The sequence below is a fragment of the Pleurodeles waltl genome, chromosome 2_1, assembly GCF_031143425.1.
Source record: "Pleurodeles waltl isolate 20211129_DDA chromosome 2_1, aPleWal1.hap1.20221129, whole genome shotgun sequence".
In the NCBI taxonomy this organism is placed as follows: Eukaryota; Metazoa; Chordata; class Amphibia; order Caudata; family Salamandridae; genus Pleurodeles; species Pleurodeles waltl.
The window spans coordinates 322,920,234-322,932,334 of NC_090438.1; the positions used below are offsets into that span (position 1 = coordinate 322,920,234).

At 42.1% G+C, this 12,101-nt stretch overlaps 1 protein-coding gene across 4 annotated transcripts in view; it reads left to right on the forward strand.

The window, feature by feature from the left end:
• IL13RA2 (interleukin 13 receptor subunit alpha 2) overlaps nt 1-12,101 on the forward strand; it is a 623,741-nt gene that overhangs the window by 572,206 nt on the left and 39,434 nt on the right. For all 4 annotated transcript variants that reach the window (XM_069212556.1, XM_069212557.1, XM_069212559.1 and 1 more), the window contains exon 8: nt 6,274-6,421. In XM_069212556.1, the coding sequence (XP_069068657.1) occupies nt 6,274-6,421 (148 nt within the window). The remainder of the gene's footprint in view (nt 1-6,273; nt 6,422-12,101) is intronic.

The window sequence follows — 12,101 nt, forward strand, 5'->3', positions numbered from 1 at the left end:
CAATCTAGATGTTTTTCCACTTTTAAGCTGGCATGAGGTATAAAATAGAGCCCTCAAACCCTCTGTTCAGTAAACTCCTGAACTTGTGGATACTACAGAAAGAGGACTGCTCGGCTGCTTGAGGCAATCCGTGCTCTCTGAGAAGGAAGACTGGACCTAGTCGCTTCATCCCAGGGAGTGTGATTCCAAGGGCCAGGTGACTGACCTCCTGTTATGAGCTACAGGGGCACAACAGTCTGAGAAACCTCCCTGCAACTGCCCAGCTGCCCTGCTGCTCTGAACCTACCCATACCTCCTATTGGACCTGCCTGGGCTCTGCTTAGCTCAGCTGGAGTGAGTTCCTGATCACCAAAAGGTGCCTCCCCAGGTCCTGGACCCTTGGCTGGCATTAGCCGAGTTCCTCCTGTGAAGAAAAAGATGAATCCTGAAGTTTTGGGCTCTTTGCAACCATGAATGGGCCAGTTCGCACTGAGATCCCGCAGTCCGTGATGACTACCAATGCGAAGCTCTGGTGGATCCTACTCTTCTTGCTACAGCTACCACAAGCAAGGACCGGCAATGTGACATCTGCACTTTGCACTACAGCATCAACAGCCTGTGCTGATTGCTTACTCGAAGCTCCAGCAATGACCGTCCGTGATGCCAGACAGGATCTTCAATCTACAGCAATGACAGTCCGGCCTTCTCTTCGTTGAACAACAACGACCGTTCACAAAGTTGTCTCTGCTCCTTGCTGCCTTCTCCACCAAGAACTGGACTCTTCGCGGTGGACTTTGGGTAGGTAACTTTTTCAGTAGGACTAAGCTGGCCCAGTTGCTCCATCATGGTCAGCCTGAACTTGTAACGTCCTCCAGGCCAACATGTACAGATACTTGTGAGTGGTGCTATGTGGTTTTAGTTGCTATACTTACTGAAAACTTTGACATTTTATATCTCCTGTTCTACTGATTGTTTTTTTGCCATTTTGGTCTCATTTTATTTATTAATGAATTGTTCCTGTGTTGTGTTTTTACTTTATTGCTGTTTGTGTGCTGCATGAATAGTTTACACATTGTCTCTAAGTTAAGCCTGACTGCCTTTTTGGCAAGCTACCAGATGGTTAAGCACAATTTAATTTAGTGACATTTGGGGTTCACCCTGGCAAGGGACAGTTGTTGGTTGAGAAGGGTTCACATACCCCTCAACCAAAAACACAATTTCCTATAGACATGCTCCTCGATGACCATCTGCATATGAAACTTCTGTTGCTGTTGTTGCCAGTGTTCTTGTTGCTGGTGTTGGCTGCTGTGAGACAAGCTGTCCTCTCTGGAAGTTGAAGGCAGCACCCCAGAACTGCGGAGTTGGTTTTACAGTTTACAGTTTAAGCTCCAGCTGTTCTTCCAGTTCTCCAGCTTGCTGAACAATCCACCTCTTGTATTTTGAAACATCCCTTTCAGAAAAAGTAATGAAAGTGGGCAGAATTTTTTTGTTCTGTAGATTAAGTAGTGTGGCACAGATGTACTCTTTGAATGGGATGAAATCATTTTGCAGCCTTGTATTACAAGCCAAGCGAAAGATTAAGCTCTCAACAAGGGCACCTTCTTTAGCTGGTCGTGTAGCAGATGCAGCAATGGGATAGCTTGGCCCATTGCACTGTTCTCTTTGCTAACTTCCATTGTGGAAACGTTAAAAGGGAGTAGCATCTCTGTCAGGCATTTGACTAGGCCCCATTTGTCCTCATCCATGGTCATCGCTTTCCTAATTGCATGCGCTACTCTTTGAATTACATAGTCATTGGTCTGTCTCTACTGCTCAAACAGCCTTTGCTGAGTTTGAGTAGGCACCTCCTCTATAAGGGCTTTAACTGGTACTATATTATGTATTAGCATGCTGAATAAACCACAACTGCTTCCAGGCTTTAAAAGAATGGCTGAAATAAGTGCAAATTCTTTAACAGGTGGTCAATATGTTGCTGACTATGTCTTCTTTTTTTAGAAAGTCTTGCATAACCAGGATGATGTAATATGCCAAACACAGGACTCTGAGATGGCCACCAATTTCCATGGCCTTGACTATGTTACTACCATTGTTTGTGGCAATAAATCTGATTCTGAGACCTCTGGGTGCTGCCATTCAGACATCTTGCTGTTAAATTCCTCCAAGATGTTTGCAGCTGTATGTGATTTCTCCATGGTGAACGTGGTTACTGTTGCATGCTGCTGAGTGCTCTTAAAACTTTCTTCAGTGGCAATAGCTTTAGATAGCTTTTGCTTTACCCACACAAAAGAGATCCAGTGTGCAGTGATGTACATGTAATCAGTCCCCTGACAACTTGTCCACATGTCTGTCGTCAGGTGGATAGTGTGTACAACACTTAGCTGCAGAGCTTGTCCAACCAATTGCAGCAAATGTTGATGCAGGACTGAAACAGCAACTCTGAATAAAATAGGGTTGACGTGAAACCTTCCATTTCAGACAGAAAGCTGACACATATTCTAAGAATCCCACTCCTTCCACAAAAGAAAAAGGGAGGAGGTCCAACGCTAACATTTTTGCCAGCTTCCCATTGTACTAAAGTGCCATTGGGTGGTTGTGACTTTGGGCCCCTCTTGCCTAAATGTTCTCGTAATAGTTGCTTGGATTTTCTTCGTTTCTGGAACCACTGATGCAGGTGACTTTCGAGAAGTAGGTGGTGGTTGACTCGAAGTGCGTCGTGGGGCAGTCACTGCATGCTGTGGTGTCTTCATCTGAGTCTTCTTGTGCCATTGTGAGGTCAATAAAGTGGGTGATTCTGACTCACCGCTGAGGACAGGGCTGCCTTGCATGAGAATGTCATCCTCTTCTTCATCATCACCTCCCACTGTGATTGGACTTCTAGTTGTTGTTTCCGGGCTCTCCTCACCTCCACCATCCCGACCACATTGAGCCATTTTTTAAGGTGCTCCCCCTAGCAGATAGTATGATTTTTTTCATATGGGTTGTTTGGCCTCCAGTATCATAATGTGAACCAGACTTACCTCAATGAATACTTGCATGGTAAGTGGTGCAGATTGCAATGTTCTCTTCCTGTTTGCTAAGTGTAAAAAAGTCAGAAAGTGGGAAGGAGTACTTACTTAGGGGCCACTGCCAATGCCTAAAGAAGAACTGGAGGTAGGTGGGTGTGTCATTGATTGCCTCTCTGCAGCGCATACTGCTACTGAGTTAGGGATTGGCACAGGTCTTAGCTGGGGCTCTACAAATATGGGAGCTGGCAGTGCTACCTGTGCCACATCCCTTGGAGCAGGTTGAACAGTAATGCTGGACTCCTCTGTGACAGCTTCCTTAATGACTGGCTCGTCGTCATTATCATCCTTATCATCCCCATACATAATTCTAAAGCTTTAAGGGACTTTCCTTTTTGTTTGCCTCTCCTGGTGTCTCCCAGACCCTGTCAGGATCCACTCCATGTCCTTATCGTAATCATCAGAATTGGTACCTGTAGAAGATGGTGGAGTAGTACCCTTTCTTTTCCTTGCTGAAGTTCTGGGAGCCAATGATTCTAAAAGAGATTCTTGCTTGACAGGAAGCATGACCCACTGCTCTGCTCCAACTTCAAGAAGATCTACTATTGCTGGCTGCTGCCCACTTTGCCTTGTTCCCTGAAATGATTGGGTACTACTTTGCGAAAGGGACAAATCAATTTCAGTGCCACTGTTCATAGGCTTCTCCAGAAAAGTAGTGGCTGCCTCACTGACAGACATGATCTTGGGCGTAGGTTGGGGTAGTGCTGTTGATGCAGGAGTGCTGCTCCCAGGTTCCTTCTGGAGGACAGTGCAGCAGGCACACATCTCTCGAAAAAGGTTAGGGTCGGCATGCAACTGGTGTAAAGCTGGTTCTTCTTACTGACCACTTTCTACAGAGCAACTTTCTTTGGGGCCATCTTAAAGGTCTCAGTTGGCAGTGGCACAAAGCTGCACAAGTGGAAGAGATTGGAGGACTGAAGTCACTTTACAGTACTTCTGTTTGGCAGTACTGTTGGTGATGTCTCTTCTTCTTTTCTGCACCTAAAAGCAACCAAGCAAGAAAAACATATATTTAGTGAAATGTGGCATTGTTGCAGGTTGAATAGTACAGACAAAGGCAATATTAGTGTGGTGGGTTACTTTGTAAATAACAGTGTATCCATACATTGTAAAGTCAAATCACATCACCATACCATCAAATTTCATTTCAAATCAGGCAACAGAACACACAGATATAGCTCTTTGCTTTATGTCCATCTATTCTAAACGAGACACCTGTGGTAGTCGGAAAGGTGCATTGGTAAATGGAATACTCCTTAAAAAACCTATGGCAGGCAAGGTGGTCCGGGGGAAAATGGAAAAATCATTACAAAAATGAATGATGCTGATATGTCTACAGTGCACCACAACCAAGATGTCCGGGAGGAAAAAAAATTATACCTAAAGCAACTGAATGCTGTAGTGTGGATCTGCGCCTATGGTGGATGAACAGATGGCTCAAGGCAAAATGCAAAAACAAAATTAAATAAATAAATTATTAAAAAAAAAAAAAAAAAGTTAAAATTAAAATAAAATAAATGAAAAATTACAATTCAATGGTTTAAATAAAAATTAAATTAAACAATGATCAATAATTAACTTGTTTGTATGGGAGGAAGAGAAGAAAAAAAGCAAATAGGTGCAAAATAGAAAATACAAAAAAGCCTGTAGTAATATAAGCACTGTTCATCAAAATCATATTCTTAATATACATATACTACAATGATCCTCAAGCATATTATTAAACTGATAGCACATTCATCCTTGCAAGCCTATGGCAAAGGTACACTGGCTGGATGCAGTAATTGACCATCAGACACATGGTAAAAAAAAAACAGCGAGCAAGGAGGCATGGGGAACAAAGAACACATGCAAGCCCATGGGCAAAGGCACACTGGCTGGATCCACTAAATGGTTGCCAGGCACATGGTCGAACAACAACAGTGAGCAAGGATGAATGGGAAACAAAGAACACATGTAAGTCTCTGGCAAAGGCACTCTGGCTAGATGAACTAAATGGCAGCCAGCTACATGGTCAAATAACAACAGCGAGCTAGGAGGCATGGGGAACAAAAAACACATTCAGGCCTATAGACACAGATTATACAAAATGGCATCTAGCCACATGGCATGGAGAACAAAGAGAAATGGTGGGCAATGACAAATACACTCACACTTTACTGAAAGATTTAAAATGAAATGCAAAAATAACTAGGCCCCTACTTAAACTACACACCACCCACCACAACAAAATTTAAAAATCAAATAAAAGTAGAAAGAGATACCAGTGCATGACCTATTTTCCAAATTACTTATGAGAACACAAAAACAAGTCCTTAAATCCAAACATATGTATATATCCCCCAGACAAAGAGAGTGATCCTGCTACCTCAAAATCCAAGTCAAAAGTGACAAGGAGATGGACAAAGCACAGGGAGGAGCCGGCTGGACAGGCTATGGAAGTTAGAGACTCGGTGGCACTTCCTTCCAGCAGTCAAAAAAACTTTTTAAAAATTGCTTCTCGCACTAAAAACCAACTTGAATGGTCCTATGGAGAAGAAAATCCACTTTAAAACCTCTTTTGAAGTAGATTTAGCTGCTTCTCGAGTAGAAAATCTACCCAAGGTGCATTCACGAGTGTTACTGTATTAGTGCCATTGCGGCTGGAAGCCATGCTAGCTGGTGCAAAATCTCGAGTGCACTCGCTAGTGGCCTGTGTATATCATGGTGCTACAAGCGAGTGCCAAAACCAAACTTTGCACATGTGAATAGAAAAAAATCTATGCTTCGCAGTACATGGTGGAATTTGGGGACTCCCCGCTGCTCCGCGTAGCGTGAAGTGCCCGAATTCTGAAAACTCTACGAGCGGAGTGGAATTTACCTCCTGGGCCTAAGAATTTGCAAGAATTGAGCTGCATCCCTGAGTAAAATATGAAAAGGATCTGAAACTAATCACCTGACTTTACCTTTACGTGAAAGAATTTCACAATAATACTTAAAATTTGTATTATAGTTAGCTGTTGCTAGAAGGGGAGATGCAAAAACCCAAGTGCAGATAGGTGTGTACCTGCACTTGTGCATCATAAACAGGGAGCAGAATATTGCCATCTCCAGCAATAAATTGTGTCTTGTCTTAAAAAACTATAGAATTGCAAGACAAAGTAATGTAATGTTGGTGGACTTCATCATAATAAGAATACACACTGTCCAGCATTGAGTTTAACTGTTTTACTTTTCAACTTTTATTTTTTAGGCTTTGCCAATAGAAAGAGAAAGAACCTACACATCCTACAAATTTAACCACAGCCGTTCACAGTGTGCTAGAGTAAGAGGAAAAGTGCATAAGTTCTGTGCTGATGATGGATTTTGGAGTGAATGGAGTCCTACCAGGTGCTGTCATGGTATGCAAAATGTTCATGTTGTAATTAGTTTTAGTGTTGTGAAGCTGTTTTTGGGGGTTCTATTTCGTGCATCAATAATGATGATTAGTATGCCTTTCTTTTTTATGCGTGATCTTTCATATAGAAGGTGAATAAACATAATTACAATTGAAATGAAGTTCCTATGATGTATAGAAATGTGTCTATTAATGTGTTTTAGTTCTGCCACATTTTCTGCGCAAAACACCTTTTTCAACACCTCTCTGTCACTCACTGCTGTCCCTATCCCTTCAAGCACATTCTCTCCTCATAGGCTGTAATTATTATGTTGCTTTTGATTACGTTTTTTGCTGTTCCCCATGACATGCAACGTTTGTTAGTGGTTTTCACTAGTCTATTCATTCACTGAAAGTTTTATTGCTTAATCTGTCATATATCTCTGGAAGACATTAGAATTGAGGGTGTTGAATAGTTTTTTAAAATAATTTGTGTGAACTTGCCAGAAAATGGGCAACTGGCTGTGTGGGGGAGGGGTGAAGACCTACTCAAGTAGCAACTACAATTCTTGTCAGGATGAAACATGCAACACAAAAGGATGATGGACGGAGTGTTGAAACTTTTCAAACACTCACCCCCAGTCACAGATCTGGGTTTAATCCATCATTCTTTTGCTCACCATGCCACACTAGGTTGGACCCAGCCTTATGCAAATCAGTCTTGACCCTGTTCCCTATGGTAACAGTCCAGCCGGATCTGCCAGGCCGGTCCTACCTGGACCAGAAACAAGCATCCTGGAACCGGTTTCCGGGTCTCACCCTTCATCAGCCAGGCTAGCTTGAATCCAGTGGCACAGTGAGCAAGGGACCCATGTCTGGGCATACCCTTCCCACTTAGGGCAACTTTAGCAACACAAAAGGATGATGTACGGAGTGTTGAAACTTTTCAAACACTCACCACCAGTCACAGATCTAGGTTTAATCCATCGTTCTTTTGCTCACCATGCCACCCCAGTTTGGACCCAACTGGAATGGCATGGTGAGCAAAAAAAATTATGGATTAACCCAGATCTGTGACTGGGGGTGAATGTTTGATTTGTTCTGCATTCCGTCAATCAACTGTTCTTTTTTGCATTTAGGGTGAAACATGAGCAAACCTCAAAGTAACCTGTACTTAACCCTCTGGTAGCTTGGCACAAAAGCAGTCAGGCTTAACTTAGAAGCATTGTGTAAAGTATTTATGCAGCGCACAGACAGAAATAAGGTAAAAACACAACACAAGAGAAATCTTGCACCAATTTCGAAAATAGAGTAAATGTGTTAAATTATTTTACAACAAAACAACAAAAATCCAGTCAGTAAAACTAGAGATATGCAATTTTAAAGGTTTTGAAGACATCAAGTGCATAGAAGCAAAAAGCACCAACCGCAGTTATCTTGTCACAGTGCAATGGGTTCATGTCACTGTGATGGTGTGCTGGTTGGATACAGAGCTGAGTTTAGTCTATTGAAAAAGTACCTTGTGGTCTGGGCATCAGGATCATGCGTTCTTGGTATGAGCTGTGTACACCGAAATTGTGGAGTCGTCGATGACGAGCTGTGATGTGAGGTCCGATGTTGAGATGTGCCAGGCAGCAGCTGAGTCAATGAAGCCATTAACGGGAGCTGGTGATATGAGGCTCTGGTTCTTCATTGAGGAAACTGTTGATGTGAGCTTGTGAGGACTTACGCTGTGCTGTGTTCGCACAGAGGACAAGGTGTGTCAAGCTGAGCGGATGCTAGTGTTGAGCTGGGCTGTTGTCGAAGAACTATGAGGGCTTGCGGGGTCTTGTGCTGTGAAGTGTTGGCAATAAGGAAGAGATGCATGCCACTGGTCTGGTGCCGGTGGTGAGCAGCATCATGCTGCATTGGGATGCGAGGAGTTGCATCGACATTGAAGAAAGCTGTGTGTCCCTGTGGCTTTGAACAAGGGACTAGTAGATATTCCCATGGAGAGTTCCTGGAGTGCTGGGTAGCTCACAGCAGCAAGATTATCCTGGTACAGCAACAGCAGGCATTGGTCAGCAAAGCAGGATTTAGGCAGCAGAGTAGTCTTCACAGCTTAGTAGTCGTCCTTCTTGGTCCTCACATCTAGAACTGATCAGAAGACTTAGGTCTGATGGTTCACTGCTTATACCTGGTGTCAACTTTGAAGTGGGAGGAGCATCTAGGGTTTTCTCCCTACAGAGATGTCTAAAATGTTCTGCCTCCCTGCTCTGGCTTTTATGGACCAATAACTGGTATGAAACCTTTTATGGGTCTGCGGAGGCTGAGGCTTTGTGATATGCAGGTGTGGTAGATGATAACTCCCCCCCTCATTCAGACAGAGATAGCCTATGCTGACAACATGTATTACCCCTTTCTATCACAGTCTGGGAGTATTATACAAAGACCACCGGAGAGCTACACCTAGGTTTGTGACCCAGGATACAGGCTGCAGGCACCAAAGGGTTAGGACAAGAAAATGGCAACTTTCTAAACCTGCCATCATCAGGACTGTGACTTAAAATCCAACTTCACCATTAAATAGAGTTTTAAATTACAATTCTCTAAAAACGAAACTCTGCTTTTCGACCTACTTTGAAGTGGAAGTTAGTACTTGTTAAATGCAGTAAGGTAACCCAATAATTTCTATCTGAGTGGTAGGCCTTGAAATAGTGAAAAACAAATGTAAGAGTTTTTCATTACCATGTCAAAGTTAAAAGTACATCTCCAACTTTTACAATACACTGCACCCTGCCCTATGGGTGATTTAGGAGCTACCCCAGGGTGACTTATATGTATTAAAAAGGTTGGTTTAGGGCTGGCAAAATGATTATTTTACCAGCTTGAAATGGCAATTTACAACTGTACATTCAGGTGGCGGTGGCAGGTCTGAGATATGTTTAAAGGGCTACTTAAGTGGGTGGCACAATAAGTGTTGCATGTCCCTTAGTAAGTAACATTTAATTTAAAAGCTCTGGATATATGTGGTACCACTTTACTAGGGGCGTACAACCAAATTTAATGTGCTAGTTAGGTGTCAGTTTCAGCATGTTTAAGGGAGAGAGCACAAACACTGTAGCACTCGTTAGCAGTCACAGAGTCCTAAGGTCAATGACAACTAATTCAGCAAAAACTAGGATGAGTAAGACACATGTTTGGTGGAAGAGCAACCTATGGCTGACAGGTTTAACAGTGCTTATACATGAAGGTAATGAAGTGTATTTTTCATGTGCTGATTTTCTGAAGAATGGATAATTTTCCTCACACCACAATGTTTTGTCCTTTCACTAATTTTCTATGCAAGAATGGCATGTATGAACCCATTGAGTTTAGAGTTGAGTGACTTTTGAGGTTTCCTTGATGCTTTCCAAATATTTCCTGATTTTGCTTCTTATGTCATACTTAGAATATTGCCGATTTAACATACTATATAGAACTTTGCTTCTGAGAGCCCTCATGGCATTTACTCTGTCCCATTTATTTTTTGTAATAAAGCCTTTTAACTTTTAATTGATACGCAACTCTGTTATTGAGTAGGCCCCATCAATTTTAAAACTGTTTTACTCTGCTGATATATTGTTTTAGGAGGAGCATTAATGTGCAAACTAAAATTGTGGGAGAACCAAATTATATAAATTGTACGGTTTCTAAATTTTGGGGTTCCGTTTTGCTTCCACACTATTGCATCATAATTATTTGGTTTGCAACTCTGTTAACTTCAAAGAATATTCAATAAATGGCTTGGGCACAGCACAAGGAGGGAGAGCTAAATGGGAACTTGACTTCAACTCTTCAGTTTTGGTCATGGCTCTTGACCCTGTTGCAGAGTCAGCAAGATAAAGATGTTGGAGAGAAGCATCTAGTGGGTATGTGGTAACATTATCAGGTCAGTTTGGGCATGCCATTGCTGACAGTAATATCCAAGCAGAGTGAGCTAATTACTAGTCACCCATCAGATACTTTTTGTCACTACATCAGGGGGTCTTCCCGTTCCCATAATAACTTGACAGAGATCCTTGACTTGAGGTAGAAGGTCACTGTTATTATTCATTTTATTTTTTGAATCCTTTTTCAGCAAAGAGGAGGGTCCTCAACCTCTTTTTGAATATCGCTTCCGATTTTAGCATTCTAAGATCATCTGGGAGCCCACTCACAGTTTGACTGCTTAATGCTCGAAGGAATGTCCACCCCTCCTGTCTCAGTTAAATCTGCGTACTTTGAAAAATCCTTTATTGGTAGGGCAAAGTGCTCTTATTTGTTGCTATTCACAAAACGTACTTCTGAGTTGTGCAGGTCCTTTTTTCTAGGCCACCTGGAACATGATCAATGAGGCTTTAAATGTAATTTGTTCATTTATTGGTAACGGGTGGAGTTGCTTTAGGCTGGCTCAGATAGATTGCATCTAAGGTCAGTTAACAATTGTCCTACTGGCTGCATTTTGGACCAGCTGTAGGTTATTGATGAAATATACATGAGTTCCTAAATAAAAGGAGTTGGCATAAGGTATACTAGAAGTGACTAGACCTACAACAATTGGCTTCCGAGTCTGGTAAGATCTTTAGAAACTCTTTTAGGGATTTTAATATACCAAAGCAAGCCCCTGTAATATCCATAATTTGTGATTTGAAAAAAAGCTAGTGGACAAACTTTACATCTAGAATTCTTACCACCTTGGATCATACTAGCAGCTCTCCAAGATCCATCAGCCACTAGCGCAGAAGATTGAAAGGATCATAGTTCCCAAAGAAAAGAAGTTAAGAATTACCTGTTTTAAGCTTTAGGCAATTTTCTTTTATCCAAATTATCACTTCAGAGCTACAGACCTGAAACGTATCCACCAGGGCTATATAAATCTGATCAAAGGAAAGCATTCATTGAGTGCCGTCTGCTTAAAACACTAAATTGAAACCCCTGTGTTCAACTACTTTGGCCAAAGGTGCAAAATAGATGCGAAGCAACTGTTTGGCTTTGCTGACCACATCTGCTGTCTCCATGTGATCCTAGAGGGCGTCATGAGAAATGGTGTAAAAAGCCTTAGAGATATCTAAAATAATCACAACTGCTTTCTTACCCTGGTCGAGATTAGCCTTTATGAACTCAAACACCTCCCATAGTGCTGCATCAGTACTATATCCAGGAAGGAAGCAAGGTTGAGTAGAATGCAAGATGTTATTATTCCCCACAAAAACTCTAAGACCTGCTTATTTACCCCTTTTTCTAACATTTTGCTTAATGACGGAAGCAGAAAGATCAGTCTAAAATTATTTAGAGCAACAGGGTCCACATTTGATTTGTTCAGGAATGGTATGGGCTGTGTTTTTTCCAGTCCCTGGGATGACACCTTTTCCCACAAAATGATTAAACAACTTGTTGATTATAGATTTCACCATTGAAACTACCAGTTTAAAAATATGAGCTGGACAGGGGTCTAAAGGTAAACCAGAACCAGAATCGTGAATAGCTGTTTCGGAGTCAGTGAACGAGGTAGGCTCAAAATTGACCAATGAAGGGCCATCCACTATTCTTAGAGTCAGAGATGACAGCCTTCATCTATCAAAATGAGAGTAGAAGTCCTCCTCCTCCTTGTGGAAATAATTAGAGAAGTTATCGCACAGATTATAAAAGGGAGGGATTTTCTGTTGAATGGCTGCGGGGGATAGGAAGGTTTGAATGATCTTACA